This window comes from Molossus molossus, unplaced genomic scaffold (genome assembly GCF_014108415.1).
Source record: "Molossus molossus isolate mMolMol1 unplaced genomic scaffold, mMolMol1.p scaffold_m16_p_1, whole genome shotgun sequence".
NCBI classification, from domain to species: Eukaryota; Metazoa; Chordata; class Mammalia; order Chiroptera; family Molossidae; genus Molossus; species Molossus molossus.
The window spans coordinates 100,299,798-100,323,616 of NW_023425344.1; the positions used below are offsets into that span (position 1 = coordinate 100,299,798).

At 40.5% G+C, this 23,819-nt stretch overlaps 1 protein-coding gene across 11 annotated transcripts in view; it reads right to left on the bottom strand.

Annotated features, from left to right (window-relative positions):
- Positions 1-5,830: 5,830 nt before the first annotated feature.
- Positions 5,831-23,819, bottom strand: part of USP6NL (USP6 N-terminal like) — a 160,667-nt gene continuing 142,678 nt past the window's right edge. For 10 of the 11 annotated variants that reach the window (XM_036259910.1, XM_036259968.1, XM_036259915.1 and 7 more), the window contains one exon: positions 5,831-8,373. In XM_036259910.1, the coding sequence (XP_036115803.1) occupies positions 6,974-8,373 (1,400 nt within the window). In that variant the 3' untranslated portion in view covers positions 5,831-6,973. The remainder of the gene's footprint in view (positions 8,374-23,819) is intronic. The other variant, XM_036259957.1, reaches the window with a different exon arrangement.

A 23,819-nucleotide genomic window follows, 5' to 3' on the forward strand; every position in this document is an offset into this window, starting at 1 on the left:
CCCCTCCGTCCTCTGTGCACCCGCCCAGGCCCCCCTTCCTCAGCTTGCTCATCTTCTCCCTAAGCAAGGACTCCCTCGCAGCTTTGCCTCCTACATGCTGGCAAGTCCCAAACCCTTCTGGAATCACCAGCTACCTGCCAGACACCATCTGTCAATCCCTCGTTCCTCAAATTCTACATGTCAAACATGTCATTTTCTCATGAAACCTACACCTGCTCCTTCCCCTGAATTCCTTGTATCAGATGGTGGCCCCACCGTTCACCCTGTGGTAACCCGTGAGAACTGTACCCATCAACCTTGACCCCCCCCTTTCCTCGACAGTACAGAATAATGTCTAAGCACACTGGCTCCGAAGACAACAACTCCACTCACAGAACAAGAAAATAAAATACTCAGAAATAATTTCAACAAATGAAGTGTAAGTCATATACTAAAACTACAGAACACTGCTGAGAGAAATTAAAGAAGATCAAAATACATGTTTATGGATTGGAAGACTCATATTTTTAAGATGCAAATTCTTCCAAAATTGATCTATAGATTCAAAACAATACCTATCAAAATCCCAGCAGGTGGGTTTTTTTGTTTGTTTTTACAGAAACTGACAAGTTGATCTTATAATTTACATAGAAATGCAAAGGACCTAGAATAGCCAAAATAATTTTTTTTAAAAAGTTGAGGATGTGTACCCAGATTTCAAAACTTAAAACAAATATATAATCAATTGATTTTTGACACAGGTACCAAGGCACTTCAATTTGAAAAAGGGTAGTTTTTTTAACACACGGTGCTGAGACCAGTGGATGTCCACATGAATTTAGATCCTTACCTCACACCATACACAAAAATTAATTCGCAATGGCTCATAGTCTGAAAGTATAAAAGTTCTAGAATAAAACAGGAGAAAATCCTTTGTGACCATGGGTTAAGCAGAGAAAAAAATACTAAAAGCATGATCCATAAAGAAAAATACCGATAAACTGGATTTCATTAAAATTAAAAACATTTTCTCCTCAAAAGACACCATTAAGAAACTGAAAATACAAGTCACAGACAGAAAATATTTGGCAATCATTTGTCTTATAGAGGACTTGTATCCAAAAACAACCCAATTTTAAGTGAGCAGAAGATTTGAATAGACATTTCCCTAAAGAAAATACACAAATGGCCCGTAAGTACACGGGAGGATGGTCGAGATAATTAGCTATTAGAGAAACACAAATTAAAGCCACACTGAGATACCACTTTGCACTCACTAGAATGACTGTAACAAGAAAATACAAAATGACAAGTATTGACGAGGATATGGAGAAATCCGAGCCCTCATATATTATAGGTGGGGACGTAAAATGGTGCATTTTGGAAAACAGTCTGAAGTTTCTCAAAGTTAAACATAAACTTACCATAAGAGCCAGCAACAGAACTCCAGACATATACATGGGAGATGGGAACATGTACACCCAAAGACTTGAACACAGTGGGCCTGCGGCACGGAACAGTCCAAGTGCCTATGAATGTGTACACCCACCGTGATATAGCACACTGTGGGCTAGGACTCCGCAAAGGAAGTAGATACACGCTATGACACAGACACACCTCAAAAACATTATGCTGTGAAAGAAAGATGCAAAAATAAACCACATATTGTCTGACTCCATTTGTATGAAATGTCCAGAAAAGGCAAATCGGAGAGAGACAGTGGATTGACTGGTGGTTTGCCTGAGGCTGGGGGCAGGAAGGGAACAGACTGCAAATGGGCGGATATCTTCCTGAGGTCGTGGAAATGTTTTAAAATTGGTTTGTTACACAACTGTAAATCAGCTAAAAAAAAATCGAAGACATGCACACGTAAATGGGTGAGCTGTTATGGTGGTTACATTACGCGTCTTTAAAACTTTCTTTCTTTTTAGCGTGGGGGAAGGACAGGCTATAGATTCAGACCAAGTCCTGCGGTACCTACCACTGTGTCATTAAGTTACTTCGACGATCTGGGCCTGTTTTCTCATCTGTTAACCAGGAATCATAGTACTACATACGCCACTGGGTTGTTAGGGTCATTAAATGAGTTAGTACTGGTAAAATGCTTAAGCACATAGTAAGTATTCAGGAATTATTAGCTACTTTTCTTCTTATTATAATGACATTCAAGCAATTATCAAGCCTTGCCCATTTTGTGTAGTAATTAGTTCTTAAGTTAATCACCTTTTCTTAGGAATTTCTTTTCTGGTCTTATGCTCTTTACATCCTTTAAACACTTTCTTCAGTCTTCCTTACTTCCTCCAGGCTTGTTCCCTCACATCTAGCCCCCCACAGCTTCTAGAGATCACACAAGCTATTAAACATAACCATGGGAAAGTCGCCCACAGGAGGGCCAAGTTCAACGGCAGGCAAGGCCCTCCAAATCCGGTCTCTGAGGAACCGACGCCCGCACATCGAAGTCGCAAACTTTCCCCCTTTGCAGTTGCTCGTGCCATCCCCATGGAGCAATGCCCCTTCCCCTCCCTATTTTCCGTCCATGCAAGACCCTCTGGGCTCAGCTGAGGGAACTCCCCCACGCGCCCCGACCCCTCGCGCTGTGGCCTTCTGCGCCTGGCTCGCGTGCTGTGCAGGTCTCCAGCGCGGAGCGGAGATGGGGTATGACAGGCTCTGATGCTGAGGCGTGAGTCTAGCGCTGTCCCTGGGACTAGTCCCTGGAGGGGCAACGAAGTGTCTGCTGGGCACGCAGGCCTCCAAACGTAGGCCTGTTTCCACCTTGCATGTCACTTGAGGAAAATGGCACAGGTTGTCAGGTCGTCTAGGGAAATGAAATCTGGACAAGGCTCTCACTGCCATGCACAATGACTAAGCACTAGTGAGGGACGGCATTGAGGCCATTTATACCTTCCCTGCTGTCAGCGCATCAACACGTACACAGCTTGCTGGTCATGCTCATCTTTCCAGTGGAATTTTTCCTAACTTACCTGAAATCAGAATTTCTAAATGCAAACTGATCTGTTACGAATTTCTGAGACAGCCCATTGTGGGAATATAAGACAATCAACTTCTGAGGGACTTTTTGAAATAGCTTAATTGACCTGGTACCTAGGGCCCACCCCCGCCGTTCTGATTTAAGGGGCCTAAGGCAGGAACCAAGCAGAACATTTTAAGAAGTTGCCCAGGTAGTTCCAAAGAGCAGCAGGAATCGAGAGCCACTCCTATGAAATCTAAAATTTGTTCCTTTTCAGTGTTCTATAAAATGGTGACACTTCTCCTTAGATTTATGGTTAACTGAAAATCTTTCTGAAAGTGCAAATCATAAATAAATTTTTAAGTGGAATCCTTCTTCCTAATCGCAATACCTTGGGTCGGTGAACAAGTAAAGTTCGACTTATTAAAATCACCTTGTCAATCAATAAGCATTTATATCCATATCAGACGTGGACATTTATAACCCATTAAAGGACAGTTAAAACAAAGAAACATCTCAAAAGCATTATCTTAACCCACAACTAAGTGAATACCAAAGTGTGAGTGTAAAGATAGCAGAGAGTACTAACAGTTCCAGAAGATTAAGCGTCGATCCTCTGTGAATAAACCCCTATTTCTGGACATGGCATGATTTTCTCTAATCATGAAAATAAAAAGGATCTCAGCAAAGTACTGATGAAGTACTGCTTTTGTACCTGAATTATAATGGGCCCTGCGGGGAGGTCAGAGAAACTACAGACACACTACTGGAGTTTAAAGTTACACTGAGTACGACATAAAATTTAGTATTAGCATCTTCTTGGAATGAAAAATGTTAAATCATATCACAGTCTGTAAACATCCATTTTTCTTCTCCAGAAATGTCCCATAGACTAAATCTTAGTTTTTTCCAGAAGCACGCTTTGATGCTGAAGGGTATCAGGGCATGCTACCCTAAAATATGCTACTTGGGCCTAAGAAAGATTTTGAGCTGAAGGCATTTGAGTTCCTGAAATCCCTTATCTGCCTAAATGCAGAACCTTCCCAAAGAACTCAATAGTCACAAATCCCCTTCCCCGGGCAACTCTAATCTCTTGTGGCACCACACCCGGACTTGTCACAAACCGTCATATCTCCCATCTATTTCCAAAAGGCCTCTCCATTTTCCCAAAAAGTCATTTATTTTACCATAAGTGCCGTCCTCCCCATCCCTTCCCCACGAGGGAGGTATCTGGAGCCTACGTCTGCCCTCCCTTCGTTGCTCAGCCCTGGACCCTGCCATCTGAGTGCAGGATACACATGTCAGTAGCCCTGTTTCTTTTTCTCTTGTTCACCTGTCTTTTGTCAATCCAACTGACAGGCCCTGGCCAGAGCACCTAGAAAGGTTGACAGAAAAATATATGTTTTTCCTCCCCTACAATACTGTGATATCTGATTTTAGATAGATCTCCCAGGTTTAAAAAGCTGTCATTAAAAAAAAAAAAATCCTATAAAAAAATAAGCACCTGAAAGAGTAAAAGTTTTAAAAGCCTTTGAGACTCAAGGTCTAGTTTCTTTAACTTTTCAAACTAAATATTAAAAAAATAAAAACTATACCAAAGTGCTTAGTGTTTTGGGCAAAACTGCTATGAAGACTTAATAAACAAAATATTTCCACCAAGTACATGCAGTTACAGAGTAAAATCAGTTTCCACACCATAAAAATTCTTACCAAATATGTTTTTCCTAAATATATTTTAACTCACTTTACCAATATGATTTCGTCTTTTATCAGTATTTCATTATTTATCTTTATTAAAAGATAAATCTGAAAGCATGAAATTGTATGGTGGCAAAAGAACTTCAAATTAAACTTTCCTACTTAAAAACTAACACAGAGAGCTACACTTTATAATGGGGAAGACTAGAAATAATACCTTATTGATATTAATAATGGCAGATTAAATAAAATAAAGGAAAGGTGCTGGAGTCCTAAAGAGAGTACTGGGAGTTAATAGAGCACATGACACAGGACTTGATGCACGTGAGCCGCGCACACCGGGCAGCGCCCTCGTTAGGATGAGCTTCCAAGGGTCAGGGGTGCAGCGCATCTGCCAGATGGACAAGAGCACATAAAAGACACAAAACAAAATATATGTATTACTTTTAGCATGTTAAAAACAATCACATCAAAAAAATGATACAGATAAAAAATGTCATAGATGACATAAGAAAATAGTGTGTGTATACATATTTTGCATACATATATATATATAAATCTACAGTATTCACCACTGTTGATATATAGATTTTGGAGCAGCTCAGGTGCTGCTATCACGAACTAAATTTTACAGCTTGATTTATTACAAGTCATAGAATCATGGTTTAAAAATCATGAATTAATATCCTCAGCTACATTTTTATGTACACTTATTTCAAAGCTTCACATGATCTGAATCGAGGGCCCAGTGATGTGAGGATCTGGTGAGCTTCCGTGTAGTGCTTACCTAATACACTGCACTTGTTTTGCCGTTTAATAACATCATTACCAAGTTGATTAAAATTACATTAGACTCATTATATACATAAAAAATATTGTCACATTCGCTAGCTAAACAAATGTTACTTTCCATTTTAAAAGACACACTTCTGTACCTTGAAAGCTTAAAGCCACAACTTGCAACAAAAAGAGCCCTGAACCTTAGGTTCCTCTGTTGTGCAAATGTGAGCCAAGTCACGCCGAAAACAAGCTCTCCAATTAAACACAAAGTCATACGTTCTTGGCATGCTCCAAACTTTGTCAGTGTTTTGGTAACTGTAGTGTAAATAAAATATTTTAAAAGACATTGCTAATTTTTTAAAACATGGACCTGAACTTTTGTCCCTGAAAAAGATTTTTAAAATTACGAAAGTCACACTATTTTTTTAAAAAAAGACCAAAATCTTAGATTTCTATCAATAATTTAGATCTTTTTTGTTTGTTTTTTACAGTTTTATAGGCTGAAAATCTAATGGCCTGGGCGCAGCAGTAGCCATTGGCCACCTTCTCCAAGGAAGAGCGCCGGGAGGAGACCGTGGGGATGCGCACCCAGCCTGTGCAGCGAGGCCTGCAGGGAATGTGGGGCAGAAGGAAGAAGTAACCATATTGTTAGTCCTGCTTTCAAAGGCAAGTCCCGGGGTTTGTTCTGCTGCCCAGGAGTAAGGTGCCCCCTCTCCTGCTGGCACCCACAGGGGAGCTGCATTGTGCCACGGCACCGCCCTTGCATCTAGCTTTGCACGAGTCAGACCAGAGCAGGGCTGCATCTCTGGCCATAATCTTATTTTAACTGCCACAATGGTTAAGCATCATTAAGTGGTTAGCCTTTCTCTCCAATATCTTTAATTTTCAGACTGAGAGAAAATGGCAGCAAGTGAATGAGAAAAATGAGTATTCTGTGAGATCTGAATGAATCAACTCAAGGCAAACCCTTAAGTCAGTTTAGAATCTGGGTTAAAAATATGAGGGGCAAAAACCTGACTAAAAGACCAGTTAAAGAAAAGAAGAATAAATTATTTGATGGATCTAGAGTTAAAGCAGTTTTTTAAACGTTTCACTAGTTGTGTTCAAATATGTATGCATAGATGCCTACATCTATTCACAGACACACACACTACATATTGCCTTAAAAGTATCTACTCTCCAAGACAGTTCTTCAGTGCTTTGTAACATTACTCAAAATAAATGAGCTAATGGAGTAAAGTGTTTAGGTTTTGGAGAAAGCTATAAATGAAATTGAGTAATAACTGTTCTGTGTGCATCCCTAAATGCTATTGCTATGTTTCCATGGTAAATTAACAGGTTCAGTGATGATGCAATTTAAAATGCTCATCTTCAGCAGCATCTACGTGGGGTTGGAAACACTTCTGTCCACCCTCATTACTAACATACATTAGAATTGTGCGAGTTGTTTACAGTGGTACAAATACTGCTTTGGCAATTATAAACATAGCAATGTAGGTTCCGTACGGTTTCCACTCTCTTGTCTTCATTTCAAGTGCAGATGAAATCTCACAGCAATACCGATTCTTGAACAGAAAGTCCATCCTGGTTTCTGTAGTGATACACTGGGCCTGAGGGCCCTGAATACTGATACCCAGAGGAACTGGCATCTTCTAAAGCTGGGGGAGTTCTATACCGCACTGGACTATCCACAGAAACTGTGGGGAGGCTATGGTCCTGAAAGGATACATGTTGAAGGGCAGAATATTTTGTTAAATTGCTTAAGTGGCTACGGTTCGCATCACGACCCCAAGACTGTTCAGCTCTGTATGTGTAACCGGCTTCCGACCACTTCCTGTTATCTGGCAAATAATCCACTGGAGGAATGATGAACTTGCCATTCTTTGGTGACCCTGAATTGCCTGAATATCCTCCAGCACCAATATCAATGGGAAGAACTTCTATTCGGTTAGACGGCAGGACAAGAGGAACTGGGCGGCTGTGAGGTTTCTCCGGAGAAACATCGATGGCAGGAGTGGAACCATACGGCCTCCTGGAAGGATTCACCGGAGCCCGGTGGCTAGCCTGTGGAGACACGAAGCTGCTGCCAGCAGTGGGGGTGTGCTTTGGAGAATTTCCATGGTAAATAGGGGGATTGCTGTAAGATGGGGGATGCACTGTCCCACGATCTTCCCCATCGAACTGAGCTGGATATTTTGCATAACTTGGAGGCAGTACTTTAAAAGTAAACTTGTTTGATACTTTTGAGGGGCTAGAACTTGGCTCAGCTTTCTTTCTTGGACTGTGAGCGTAAACAACATTCCTTGGGCTATGAGAGTAAGCCCTTTCTAGTGCCTCTTCAACAGACGTGCCGTTTTCATTTTCAGGCACATTATCATACTGCGATGCATTCGAGCCCCGCTTGCCTTCTTCAACATCCCAGACCTTCGCCCTCTGCCTCGCGCTCGACACCCGCGGATCTGCAGAACTTGGGATGGTGACTGTAAGCGTGGGGTGCGCGAATCGACTTTGGCCTTCAGTGGCATATTTGGCAGTTTTTTCAATAGCTGACACATCTGATGGTTTATTCCATTTGGGCATAAATTCCTTCCTGATATTTGAAATAGCATTGCTATTTTGGTTAGCAGCTGCATGATCATACTGCCTGGCATTATCCTGTGGACCTGATACAAGTTTTCTTTGAAAATCTGCCTCATCTTTAAGCTTTTTACTATCCTCATCCACTGATTTCCGCCTTGGCTGCCTCACTCTTTCTGGGGTACCGAGTCTGCTCTGATGGTGAGGGGAATGCTCTGGTTTTCTGTGAGGCGACGAGTCACTCTCTCTTCTGTTCTTATGGGGACTTGACCTGCCAACACTCTGTCCATTGCTCAGATGACTAATGGCAGCAGACTGAGATTCAGGTGGAAGCTGTCCCAAAGGTTTCTTCGGAAATTCATCATCTTTACCTAAAACAAAAGATAAATTCATAAGTAATATAAACACATGAGTAAATAGTATCAAATATAAAAACTACACTATGAATAGTTGCATACTTTTCATATGTGCATACACACACACACACACGCACACACACAAAATTATAGTGGCTTAAGAGAAGCATTTTTTTTAGAGATACTGACAGTAAAACATAACAAAATTCAAAATCTTATTAGGCAATGCGTAGGTCGCAATATTTTATAACCTCATGAATAAGGTTCACACAACTGTGTAATATGTGATTCAAGATACACTGTGCCATGTTTTTTCAAGAATACAAGGTTGACAGTCTCATTCCTATTCCTGCAGGTCAGGTGCTCAGTGTCCTGCCATCAACTCCACTTTAGCTTAGATTAAAATGGTTTTGAAATCTCAGTAAAACTTTTCTTATCAACTTCAAGCAGCTCTGCCAAATTTAAAAGTCAACTGATGACTAACTGTGATCGAAAGTTGTCCCCAAGTAACTTATTATCATAATTATTAAGGACCTTTTACAGTATAACTGCACAATAAAAAGAAATAGTACTCTTTATTTTAAAGCTAATATTCTAAGAAGATCCCACTTTAAAGAAAAAAAAAGAAAGAGGAAATCACATTGGATACGTTAGCTCTATATTTTGTTTTTTATGCAATATTCTTTTTTATTTCTTTATTGATTTTAGAGAGAGGAAGGGAGAGACAGAAACATCAATGAGAGAGAAGATCGATTGGCCGCCTCCTGCATGCCCCCCACTAGGGATTGGGCCCACAGTCTGGGCATGTACCCTGACCAGGAATCGAACCGGCGACCTCTTGGTATATGGGTTGACACTCAACCACTGAGCCACACTGGCTAGGCTTCTTCTTCAACCACAGTCTTCCGTGTTGTTGTTGATGAGGCCAGAAATTCTCTCTCAACTTGAGCTTCAGGTCGCACTTTATGCAGGAACTTCTCCAGGTCACCTGCAGCTTCAGGAGGCATCCTGGTAGCCTTTGCCTGGAGTCTATCAAGCTTCCTTGTAAATTCTTTCCTGCCACTATCTAAGGAGTTTTAATTCTTCATCAGTTCTGTGCTTATCCCAGTCTCACTATGGCCTCTTCATAAGCCCTTGGTTATACGACTTCTCTTCACCTAGTCTTCAGTTGGTCATTCAGGATGACCTTCCTATATTTTAGTTTTAATTCCAGTTTGGTCTCAGGAAGAGATGAATGTAGCTTCTACCTACTCTGCCGCCATCTTGGATCGAGAGCTTTATGTTTCAAATGGCAAACATCAGAAAATAAATGAGGAATTAAAGAGAGGTGAAACTAGTTCACCATTTAGCAAACAGTGTTTAAAGATAATCTATTACAACATGAATATCCAGTAAGTATCATCTTGAAAAAAAAAACACACAACAGATTTTACTTGTAAAAATTCCATGATTTAAGATATGTTTTTCACATTATGTTGTCAGTTATGACAACATAACATATTCTCACTTAAAAATAAGTAGCTGCTCACTTCAAACATCTACCCGTCATCCATTCATCCAGCAAATATTTATTGAGAAAACTCTGCTTCAGGACTGTGCTAAGCTACATTAGCAGTGAATAGGCATATCTGGTCTTTGTTTTCATGGATCTCATTTGTTGATGAAGACATTTTGTTATTTACCCACATATCATAATTTTCTTGAAGACATTTGAAAAAATACTCATTGAGCTTTTCTTTGGGAGGGGAGGGAGCAGAGCATGATGAAGAAACAATATCCTTCAAACGGTTAAGCTACCAGAATCCGTTCAGCTAAAAATAACCTTTGTGCTCTTCTAATTCAGTGGTTTTCAAACTTTTTAGAAGCAGACTTTTTTTCAAACCTAATTTCATATGACCCCTCAATAGATAAAGAAAATATATGCACAGCTGCTCTAGTTAGAGTGGAGGAGCTCAGGGTTCCTCCCATCATCCCCTTGCCCACTTCCCTCAGCTGGGCAGCTTCTCAGAGCCCTAGGGCTCCGGGGCCTTCCAGTCCTGCCTGCATTTCATGGACAGGGAAGCAGAGTCTCAGAGAAGCCAAGTGATCTTTAGTGGCAGAAATGGAATGAGAACTAAGACCCAGTATTTTCCCTCCTGGTCACTGTTTTCTTCCATACGCCACGTTCATTAAACTCCAGAGAAACTTTGATGGTTTTAACCAAATTTAACTTTACTTTGACAATATTTGTGCAAGCTCTTGATTTTATGCATTTGAAAGCACACAAAGCATTGGAACTGTGAACAGTTGGTTTCACTCATTTAACCAATACATGCCTACGGAGCAACTACTACGTAGCAGCACCGCTCTCGGTGCTGGGGCACGGCGAACAGCTTGGGTGGAGCCCCTGTCTGGCGGAGGGAGCAGAGAATGATCAGAGTCTGCGCTAGTGGTGAGAGCTGCGAAGACAGCACCAGGACAAGGTGATTACAGTGACTTGGGGTGGGGCAGGACAGAGAAGGGAAGACAGGTAGAGAATAGCTCGGGTTGAGATCAAAGAAACAGAAGTCATGTCGCACAGGGCCTTGAAGACCACAGTAAGAATACTGGATTTTGTGTGTGTGTGTGAGTTAACTACAAAATACTGAAGGCTTTTTAGCAGGAGAGTAACCTGATCTGATGTCTGTTTTATAAAGTTCACTTTGAATGGTGGGTTGGACATAGATTGTGTAATAATTCATGAAGATAATAATAATAGTACTAGCTAATACCCATTAAACTTTTATATGCCAACACTGCTCAAAAGCTATATATGTACACAAGGATGCCCACTTTCACTACTCTTATTTAACACAGTACTGGAAGTCTTAGCCACAGCAATCAGACAGGAAGAAAAAATAAAAGGGATCCAAATTGGAAACAAGAAAGTGAAACTGTCATTATTCGCAGATGACATGATACTATACATAGAAAACCCCAAAGACTCCATCAAAAATTTACTAGACTTAATAAATGAATTTGGCAAAGTAGCAGGATACAAAATTAACGTCAAGAAATCGATGGCATTCTTATACACCAATGATGAACTCACAGAAAGAGAAACTAAAAAACAATCCCATTTACTATTGTGGCCAAAAAATTAAGACACCTAGGAATAAACTCAACCAAAGAAGTAAAGGATCTATTTGCAGAAAACTACAGGTCATTGAAAAAAGAAATAGAGGAAGATATAAAAAAGTGAAAGCACATACCTTGTTCATGGATTGGAAGAATTAACACCATTAAAGTGTCCATACTACCAAAAGCAATCTATAGATTCAATGCAATCCCCATCAAAATACCAACAACATACTTCACAGAACTAGAACAAATACTTCAAAAGTTCATATGGAACCAAACAAGACCCTGAATAGCCACAGCAATCTTGTAAAAGAAGGACAAAGTTGGAGGGATCACATTACCAGATTTCAGGTTATACTACAAAGCCACTGTAATCAAAACAGCCTGGTACTGGCACAAGAACAGGCATATAGACCAGTGGAACAAAACAGAGAACAGAAATGGACCCAAGTCAATATGCTCAATTAATATTTGAGAAAGGTGGCAAGAGCATATAATGGAGTAAAGACAGCCTCTTTAATAAATGGTGTTGGGAAAATTGGGCAGGTACATGTAAAAAAATGAAACTGGACCATCAACTTACACCCTACACAAGAATAAACTCAAAATGGATAAAAAACTTAAATGTGACTCATGAATCCATGAAAATCCTAGAAGAAAATGTAGGCAACAAAATTTTAGATATCATACGCAGCAGAATTTTCACTGATTCATCACCTAAGGCAACAGAAACAAAGGAGAAAATGAACACATGGGACTACATCAAACTCAAAAGCTTCTGCACAGCAAAAGATACAATCATCAAAATGGAAATGCAACCCTTTCCGGTATGGGAGAACATAAATGCCAATGATATATCAGATAAAGGGTTCATCTCCAAAATATATAGAGTGCTCATACAACTCAACAAAAGACAAAGAACCCAATTAAAAAATGGGCAGAGGAACTAAACAGACACCTCTCCAAAGAGGACATACAGATGGCTAAGAGACATACGAAGAAATGCTCAACATCACTAATCATCAGAGAGATGCAAATTAAAACAACAATGAGGTATCACCTCACACCTGTCAGAATGGCCGCCATCAACAAATCAAACAACAATGTTGGCGAGTGTGTGGAGAAAAGAGGACTCTAGTACACTGCTGGTGGGAATGTAGACTGGTGCAGCCACTATGGAAAACAATATGGTGTTACCTCAAAAAATTAAAAATTCAACTGCCATTTGACCCAGTGATCTCATTTCTAGGAATATACCCCAAGAAGCCTGAAATACCAATCAGAAAGAATATATGTACCCCCATGTTCATAGCAGCACTATTTATAATAGCTAAGATCTGGAAAAAGCCCAAATGTCCATCAGTAGACGAATGGATAAAAAAGCTGTGGTACATATACACAATGGAGTACTATGCAGCTGTAAGAAAGAAAGATCTCTTATCCTTTGAGACGACATGGAGGGACCTGGAAAGTATCATCCTAAGCGAAACAAGTCAAACAGAGAAAGACAAGTATCATATGATCTCACTTATTTGTGGAATAAAATGAACATAACAGTCTGAGGAACGGGGTAGTCCCAGAGACGTGGTAGTAGGGTACAGACTGACAATCCCCAGCAGAGGGGGTGGTGGGGAAGAGATGAACCACAGAACTTATATGCATGTATGCATGAACAATGGACATGGACAACAAAGCTGGGGACAGGGCAGGGAGGGTGGGGGAGGGAGGAATTAGTGGGGGCAAAAGGAGAAACATCTGTAACAAAAATCAATTAATTTAAATAAATAAATAAATAAAATAAAAGGACAAAGGCAAGCTCGCCAAAAAAAAAAAAAATAAAAGCTATATATAGTGTCTGCAATTGGCATATAGCGTAGCTCACCACCTTTATTTTCATTTTGTAGATGAGAGAACCGAGGCGGAAGTGAACTTGCCCAGGGGCTGACACTGGTCAGTGGCAGGTAAAGCAGAGAGGTGGCCCAGAGCCTCCGCGCTGCCCTCCACCGCGTGGCGGAGCCGGGAGAAGAGGCTGTGCAGGCCGTGCTCCAGGCAGAGCTCAGACACCCGGCCCTGCGTTAGGCTGACCCGTGAAGGAAGAGAGGTAAGCGGGGCTCGTGGTTCAAAGGCAGCAACAGATAGGTGCTACTCAACGGTCGGCATAACCAAATGTTCTGTCTTTTCAAAATAAAGACAGTTTATGATATGTGGACAAATTACTTCAAGTGATAGCTTGAATTTTAAAATGCTTGTTGCTGAAAAAAGTTTTCTTTGTTCTTGAATGCTGTATGTAAAGTAATCCAAAGTACTCCCGTTCAGCTCTGACTAGTCTCATAGGAAATTCCTGGAATCAGGACAAAAGTTGACTCAAAGGCAGCCCAAGTCAAGAACTTTCACAAGTAGTTATTCAGCCTATCTGGGTAAAAACTAGCATTAGTAATTAAAATCTACTTAGTGTTCCCCAAGTTTTTATCAGCTCTACAAATAGCAATCTATTTAGTCCCAGATAGATGAACTTCTTCCTCCTTGTAGCAACTGACCCCCAACACAAATTATCTGGAAGACATAAAGATCTATGTAATAGAAAAACTAAATTTATGAATTTCCATTTAGTCCCCATTCAGACCATCTTCTAAGGGCACACAACTCAGTTATCTGAATGGCGAAGTCAATGTCTGGTTGATATTCCATTCGACAGTACCAGCTAATCGTCAGCACACCCCTTCAGGGTGGTGAGGGGGCCCGATGGAGACATAACCATGAAAAAGAAAAGGAAAGCAGTGGTTAGCTCATGCCCGCAGCGCTGCTCAGGGACGGCGCTGGGGTAGCTGCAGGGCCCTTCACGCCGCCCTGCTTCGCCAGCACTCAGTGCCCTTTAGCAGCCTGCGGAGAGAGCCTCGTTCACAGGAAATAATGTTACATGTTTTAAATTCTCCAGAGCAGTATTATTCTTAAAAAAGAAAAGAAACTGTGCTTGCAACTTGCCCGTGCACCTCTGGAACCCAGTCTGCAGTGGAAGCTACACCCGTCTCTCTCAGCCAGACTGCGCGTGCTCAGAGCCTGTTCTCCGTCTACGTCAATTCATAGCTCGTGAAACCAGATCCACTTGAAACTGGAGTTTTCAAAAGTTAGCTGCCTGTTGTTGACTGAATGTCTATGGTCACATATTTATGATCATCTGCTTTTATGGTCCTAGCACATTTTCAATGTCCACAACTATAGTAATTAAAATTATTTTACATACCACATCAAAAAGACAACTGAACACAACAAGTGTGTAAGGCGAACACAAGCAGCACCAGACCAGGGGTGACCAGAGTTCCATTACTCTGCAGAGCCCCGTATGTCGTTTCTATGTCCTGCAGGCACCAACTTGTTGCTAGGAACAGTCAGTTTGGGGCTGGCTTCCATAAGCATTTTCCACAGACATCAGCTAGAGTTAGTACTGACACTGACAAAGATAAAAGGGCGTCCTTATAAATGTGGTACCCAGAATTTAAGCAATATTCTAGGTTTGGACTCACTGAAGCAGAGTAGATAGGGTATAAGAAGGAACCAATGAGGGGAAGAGACTTTCTCAAAGTAAAGTGGGGAAGAAAGGACTAAGGGAGAAAATCAAACATCCTTGGGAAAATGTCATTTCACATACTGTTCTTATTCTAATATCCATACGTTTTTTATTTTGAAATCCTTTAGATATATGAAAGGTACACATCGGTAAAAACTAACAGGACACAGAGCAAAACGTAGGATGAGGCATGAATTTCTCAGGAGAAGCAACAGAAAAACTGAGAAGGAAGTAATGGAGAGACTGAGGTGGTAATTTCATGACTGAAACAAAATGGAAAGGTACATATCATACCTATGAGGGAGATTTAATTTTTCAATATAAAGGGTAAAAATGTATTCACCTTACACTTAACACTACTTTTTATTCAAGTCAATATGGAAATTTCTCTAAGGAAGAGACATTAATATTCTATGCATCTACACATCAAATTAGAATAATAAGAAAAACTTAACATGTTCCATTTACTGAATAGGCAAGAGGCCAAAATCCACACTGGGGGGAAAACCTGTGACTGCTCTAAAATATCCAAAAGGCAGCATCTTCAAGTTCTTTCATGTAATACATTTCCCTTCCCCTGAGTCGACAAAAACCTACTTAATGTGTGTTCTTTTGTATAATATCTAAAATAGTAACAGATTTACATGTAAGGTGTTGACAAAATGTTCACTCGCTGATGCATAGTAAACATGAATTAGAGTAAAGACACACTGCTCATATATACACTACAGAAAGAATGGTTACAAATACCCAAGATCGACATAGGTAAGACGCTGGATATAGCAGAGTTTGGAGGAATAAAAATCAATGCAAACAAAATGACACTGTATCTAACTAATTCCTAAATGGCAATCTCTCATTAGAAAGTAGGACATTTTGAGAGGTGCACGGTGAATGCCTCAAACGTACAGACATTTAAAGAGTATGGCCCTTTGTCCTGTAAAGATTTTCAATAAGCATAGAAGAAGGTAAAGTGATCTGAAGGAAGCAGCAGACAGCAATGTAACTGCCTCCTAAAAGTAAGTGCTTAAAAAAACAACAACAATTCTTCCTCATTTTAAAGACAGTGATGCCAGTTAGGTTAGGAGGCCTTGCGTGACAGTGGTGAGTATATTCACAGGTGCCAGGGCCAGACTGCAGGACTGGGCTTTGCTTCACTTAAAATAGTGTCAGGTCACATCTACTTTCTATAATGATTTGTGACCAGGGAGCATGCTAAAGACTAACAAGTGGAACTAATCTATGGCTCATGATCCCAAATCAACATCTATCTTCCATAAATATTTGTTGGCTGATAACGCTGTTGGATTATGCTATGCCCAAGTTACTCCCATCACTGACCCAACACCTCTGAACCATGTAAGATTCTACATACATGGCTGGCACTTCAGCGAAGGTTCTGAGGGGCCCCAGGACAACCTTGCCTGTGGAGGGCTGAGTCTCTCAAAAAGAGGAGGAATGAGAAGCAGTGGGAAGAAGTGACCAGAGAAGAAATAGAAAGGGAGGTGAGGACAGAAGGGAGGGGAGAGAGGAGAGGGCGGATCATAGTAGGTGAATAATGGAGAGGACCAGACGGAGAAAGAAGGAAAGCAGAAGGCAATAGGGTTGGGAAGGCAGAAAACGGAGAGACCACAAGCAACCTATGAGTGAGCGTCTCCAGTCAAAAGCAGGTTGTAACTCCCATGTCCGAGTGCAGACTTGCTCTTGTTACACTGGGCAGGGCAGAGGCCTTGCAACTCCAGCAGCAGTACCAAGCTCAAGGACTCTGTGCCCGGGGAACCTGACCTCTGCAAGTATGAAATTACAAAGAAAAACTACTTGATTTAGTTATAAAGGTGATTCTTTTTTGAAGATTAATTGTTCAACTTTCTCTGAGCTGAAAATATATGATGTAGATGCTGTAAGGAGGACAAATGCCATCCCCAGCAATAGTTTCATATGCTAATATTCGCTGCCTTTTTCCACACAAGTAGATCCAAATAAGCTTTAGACATCATTGTATACGGTCAAACCTTCGTTCTTAAACGTCTCCCACCTTGAACAATTCAGTTCTCGACCAAGTTGTTCAGGGGAAAAATGTCTCGGTTATTGAACAAAACTTCGGTGACAACCCTTTCCCGCTGATACATCAGCCTGACAAAAAGCATCTCTCAGGCGAAATGGATGGTCAGCAGAGTTTTAAAACGTAGAGAGGCCATAAAGAGTGCTGAAGTCATTAAGGGTGTGAAAGGAACAATGATCACAGGCAACTGAAGAGGCAGGAAAAGTGTTGTTGATTTGGATAAATGCAAGCAGGTGGCCTGTGAAGAAGTGACCAGAGAGGAAATGGAAAGGGGGGTGACCTGGAAGGGAGGAGAGGTAGAAAGCTCAGGGTTTCGGAGGCCATGCGGTGAAAAGGCAGAGACGCTACGTGCCGGCCAGGAAGACACCGCAGCAACCGGTGTTGGGAGGGATTTGTTTAAGGCTAGTAAGGGGGGGGGGGGGGTGTGCAATAAATTTAAGAAAAGAAGTGTCTTAGATTAAACAGTACATTAGACATGTACTATACATAAGAACGATTAAAACAGGGAATCATTTGGGGGGCTGGAACAAATTATTTAATTTACACTATTTCCAATGGGGAAAATGATGCGGTTTTCGAACAAACTGCTTCTTGCACAGCCTTCCAGAAGAAATTAAGTTCAAGAACCAAGGTTCCACTGCAGTCTCTTTTTAGATCCAGCTTAACCTGCTCGAACTCACACACGCGCGAGGCCTGTGTTTTAACTATCTCTTTTCATCCCTAAGCAATTGAGTGTAAATACAAGGATGAGGCATAACTGATGTCCAATCAGATGGCTAATAGGCAATAAGCATTAACATTTATCATCTATACTTTCGTTCTAGATTTCTTTTCAGCAGACACAGTGCTGACTTGCTCACCCCGCTCTAGCTCCTTGCCTAGAATGCGTCCTTCCCTTCTTCCTCTGGAACCACCTGAGCTTAAATGAAGAATTACTGCCCTACTCCTTAAACGATGGGAAAGCCCCACAATTCCCATCAGATGTAATAGGAAGTGCTTTTGAGAAAAGCCACATTAATGATATTTTTCATTGCTGTTATCATCATATAAGTGGTGATTATTTTTATACCAGTGTCAACAATTATGATACTCGACTCAAAATAGGGAGATATAACTTGATATATTTCAGAATAAAGGCAAAGTAGTGGGTGTTTTGTTTTTGTTTTTGTTTTAAGCCAGCAAAAAGAATACTCTAGGTATCCTTAAAAATGTAAGGGAAAGAGTCCCTCTTCCATCTTTGAGCTTAATCAGGTCTCTGTCACCACCCAGTGGACACCACACTCAACTACAGGCCTTGAAGATTAATCGCCTCAGAAGGTAGCAACAGCTTTTTGCACCCAACGAGAGACATAATTACAGGAAAGTGCTCTAAGTGCTCTTTCTTGTGAGCAACATTTTACTTTTAAATTTCAACAATAGAATGTATGTACTCTGATTGTTCACTTAGAAATGGCGGGGGTCGTTGCCAGGAAAAATATTCTGGGAGAGTCATTTCATTCCTTTCCAGATCAAATATTAAGTCCAATTTTTAAAATACTGTCAACAAAATTACTGATTTCAAATTTATATCTGAAAAACCAAAAGGTTTTATTTCTGTTTAATGTACCATCAGCCAAAAGAATATACAATTCAAACACTATTATAGCCTTCAACAAGGTGATCAAAAGAGGGCAGTTTGCTTCTAAATTATTGCTAGGTTATTTTAAAAATTAAAAAAAATGATGTAGTTAGGCTTATAGGCTGAACTCTCCCCCCCATCAGATTTATCTTTAAATATAACAGAAGCAGAAAGAAGACAATTATTTAAACATATTTATCATTATAAACTGGTTTAATACCATATAAATCGAGGTTTTTGTGAAAAAAATTATTTAAAAAATCTGCACTTTGTATTTCCTAGCATTTTCCATATGTAAAATTTGCTGCACATATGTGATTAACACCAGTTTCCATTATACAAACAAATAAAAGTGAAAACACTCAAACCCTCAAAAAGTGGAACAAGTTTCTTTTTTAATCTTTTTTTTTTTCCTCACCCGAGGACATTTTTCCATTTTTTGTTCAGGTAGAGTGGGAGGGAGAGAGAGGAACAGAGAGAGAGAGAGAAACATCGATGTGAAAGGAACACATCGAGTGGCCGCCACCCGCACAACCGACCAGGGCCGGGGACAAACTGCAACCGAGGTACATGCCCTTAGCGGGAACCGAACCCGGGTCTCTCAGGACCGCAGGCCGACACTCTAACCGCTGAACCAAACCGGCCAGGGCCAAGTTTCTTTTTTAAAAAACTAGAATAAAATTGACTTATTTGTGTGTGTGTGTGTGTATGTAATCAGTATACAAAACAATTCCATCACCTCAAAAAATTTCAGTAATGCATTTTGTTCTTTGTTTTTTCCTTTTTTGTAATGGTAGTCAAAAACTTTGGAATATACAAAGAAAATTTTTGCATGCTGAATTAATGAAGTTAAAGAACTAGTTTCTGGATTTGTAACTTTAGTAAACCAAATACTAATTTTAAAAACCTATACAATGCTGTGTATGGAAAATTATCCTTGAGGATATTAAAAAACAAACAAACTTACACTGACAAATACCTTATTCCAAATGGCTATTGAAAAAATAACTGCTAAGTGTTTAAAGAAAGCATTTTTCAAGGAGTCTATTATGAGACTCAAAAGTTGGCTGTTACTATCACTCTAAAAGTGGCCGGGCCCTGGCCGGTTTGGCTCAGCGGTTAGAGCGTCGGCCTGTGGTCCTGAGAGACCCGGGTTCAGTTCCCGCTAAGGGCACGTACCTCGGTTGCAGTTTGTCCCCGGCCCTGGTCGGTCGTGTGGGTGGCAGCCACTCGATGTGTTCCTTTCACGTCGATGTTTCTCTCTCTCTCTGTTCCTCTCTCTCCCTCCCACTCTACCTGAACAAAAAATGGAAGAATGTCCTCGGGTGAGGATAAAAATAAATAAATAAATAAATACAAGTGGCCGGGAGGTGGGATGGATGGAAGCAGGAAAACAAGCGGGCCAGGGGAGGCCCAAGGAGTGTGGACTTCTCCCCAGGCACTGAAGCGCCTCTGAAGGCCTGGCTGCCCTACAGGATCACTCGGGCTCAGCAGGGGGGTGAGCAACACTGGGCCAGGACGTCCAGTGCAGACGATGTGGCTCTGATAGTGAGGTTGGAGAAGAGGGGAATGTTAGAGATTAAGAATCAAAAGAAGCACAGAACTTGGAGACTAAATGCATTATAGCTAAATGGAGGGCTAGTAAGGGAGGGATAGCAGAGAGAAGGAGATTTTGGATGACCAAGAAGATGGGTAAATATTGAGGACTTTACCAAGACAGGAAATGTAGAGGAAAAATGGGGAAAGGTTGGAGGCGGGGTGGAAATTTAGACATTAAGTTGGAAGTACCTGAGGGGTACATGGGTAAAGACCCCCTTTTAAAGTATCAGTTGAATGAGTCTGGAGCTCAGAAGTTCTAGCACAAAGATCTGGGTAGAGATTCCAAGATGGATGTCATTGAAGTGACTGCCATGCCAGGGAAAATGGTGTAAGTCCCTGGGGCAGTGTGCAAAATAAAAAGAAGGCAAGAATAAATTTCAGATACGTCATTTAAAAGACGAGCCCAACCCATGGCCGGTTTGGCTTAGTGCTTAGAGCACTGACCTGCAGACCAAAGATCTCAGGTTCAATTCCAGGTCAAGGGCATATACCTGGATTACAGGTTCATCCCCACGTGGGAGGCAACCAATCAATGTTTCTCTTTCACATCAATATTTCTCTCTCTCTCTCTCCCTCCTCCCTCCCTTCCACTCTATGTAAAAAATCTTTGTAAAGCCCAGCCAGTGTGGCACAGTGATTGAGTGTCGACCTATGTACCAAGAGGTCACTGGTTTGGTTCCTGGTCAGGGCACATGCTCAGGTTGTGGGCCAAGTCCCCAGTGGGGGGCATGCAGGAAGCGGCCAATTCATGTTCCCTCTCATTAATGTTTCTCCCTTTCTCTCCCCCTTCCTCTCTCTCTAAAGAAAATCAATAAAGAAAAAAAAAATCTATGTAAAAATATCCTTGGGTGAGGATTAATTAAAAAAAACAAACAAAAAACATGAGCCCAAGAAAAGGAAGTCGAGGAAAAAGAGAAGGAATGGTTGAGGGGGGAGTGAAAAATAGCAGCTATCCGGAAGTGAGCCAGAAAGGACCCCACTGTGACCCACACAAAGCCCTACTCTGGCCAAGCACAAACAAACATGATCTTCCCATGTTCCAGTCAAGAATCTGGACGGACGCTACCAGAAAATGTAATAGTGAAGCTGGAAAGTTTTTCTCTGGACAAAGAAAATAAAATTCCCAAATTACTCTAGGGAAGAAAAGGACAGGTACCAGAGCTAAAAGCAACAAAATGCTTTCATTTTTAAACGGTTCTTTCAGCCCTGGCCAGTTTTGCTCAGTGGTTAGTGTCAGCCCGTGGACTGGAGAGTCCCAGGTTTGGTTCCCGCTAAGGGCATGTACCTCGGTTGCAGTTTGTCCCCGGCTCCAATTGTGGTCGTGTGGGTGGCAGCCACTCGATATGTCTCTCACGTCGATGTTTCTCTCTCTCTCTCTCTCTCTTCCTCCCTCTCTCCCTCCTGCTCTGTCTGCAGAAAAATGCAAAAAAGTCCTCGGGTGAGAATTAAAAAAAAAAATGTTTCTGATGTCTAAAATAAAAGATAAACTTTAAAATGGCTTTCCTCAATTATCCTAAGAAAATTGTTCTCTCAGTTGTTCTATATAGGTCATACACTACAAATCTGGGCCAAATTGGCAGTCCTAGTGGATCACATAGGCTTTCTAAACCAGAAAGACTTCCCGAAGTGACAAAGTCTCTGACAATGGCTTCACCTGAATGGAAGATAGCTCATGAGTACAAAGGGATATTTCTGTCTAATAATCACTAGCCATTGGGGTATGCAAGAAATCACCTGAATCATTTTAATACTTTACTTGTCAAAGTACTTTTATTTAAACTGAGGCCTCCATAGTTGATTCACATGAAGAGATGGAGAGCTAAAACATAATGTCATATACATGTTTATCACCAGTGGCCAAAAAAAGGGGGCATTATAGAATTAATCACTGAAAGAGAAAAATAACATAAAACAGAACAGAAGAGGTTGGAAGTCAGATTAGCAAAAGAAAGGAAAGGCTGATTGACTCACAGTAAATGAAGACTAAAACAACAAGCAGTGCCATAAGGATAAAGTGTTGGCAAATCAGGAATAGAATGGAACATTTGTTGATAAAAGACATCTACAAAAAAGCTAGACTCATTTGTGTAAATGTATGTGTTTTCATGAAAAAGCAAAGGAAAGGAGAGAATATGCCCCAAATTGTGGCCAGTAGTTTCCTTTGAAAGAAAGAACAGAGTACAATGAGGTAATGGAAAGCCTTCATATATTACTCAGCACATTTCAACGATTGTCTAGAATTATTTTTATTATTATTTTTTAAAATCCTCACTTAAGGATATTTTTCCATGCATTTTCAGACAGAGGGGGAGGTAGAGACAGAGATAGAGAGAGAAACATAGATGTGAGAGAGACACATCGATCGGTTGCCTCCTGCATGACCCTCACCAGGGACAGAGACCAAACTGCAACCAAGGTATGTGCCCTTGACCAGAATTGAACATGAGATTCTTTGGTCTGAGGGCTGACACTCTAACTGCTGAGCCAATTGAGCCAGGGCTGTCTAGAATTCTTAATGTGGATATATTTGTGTAATAAAACTGAGGAACAGGGGATTTTTTAGGATAAGTAAGAGATGTGTTATTGCACAGAAAAGCAAAGAAGTTATTGCACAAAAAATTTCAAAGACTACTAGTGTTGGGTCAAAAAGACACAGGAATCAGTTTAAAGAAGATCCTACTAGCCAAATATAGAACAATATGAGCAATAAAACAATAATAATTATATCTGATTGAAACATTCAGAATAAATTTAATTCTACTAATTCACAATGAGGAAGAAAATGAAAAGGCCATTTGTTGCCACTGGAAATAATCAAGAACAGTAACTCTTAATTTTGAAAATTGATAAAAACAATTAAGCATTTATTCTTCCTTTCAGTAGGAAATACATTTTAAAGTAACCACAGAGCTCCTGTTGATGAAGGAGGAAAAACTCTTTGTTACAGAAGACAATCTGCTGATAAATGTAAAAGAAATTTGAAAATTACTATTTTGCAGCCTCTAATGAAATATTTGTTTTAGGCAAGAATTGTTTGTTTTAGGCAAGAATTATCAATGAAAGCTAAAACATCAAAGGAAAGATTAAAAGGAAACTGAATACTGTACAGTATCAAAACATTATGACATAGATTACTTACTAAAAGCTTTGTAATTTAAAAAATCTTATTTGTAAGTTTAGAGATCTGGTTATCACCACCTTTTATCCAGGGTTCAAATTGTGTATTACTATTGTTAATAAAACTAGTCTTTATGAACCTCCCATTTCACCGGAATCTAATTAAACCGCTATATTTAACTTCTATCTTACAGAAAATATGTAGGCCAGAGGAGTAAGTTAAATGACTATTGGAAAGAAACGCTGGACTACTCCATAATATGAGACATTCCACAAGATAATAGGACTGACTTCTTCAATAAAGTGTCATTGAAAAATAAATGAAAGGCAGGAGTAGGGAGTGAGGAAGAAGAAGAGAAAGAGGCCATTGTACATGAAGAGACTTAAGAAACATGTAAAAA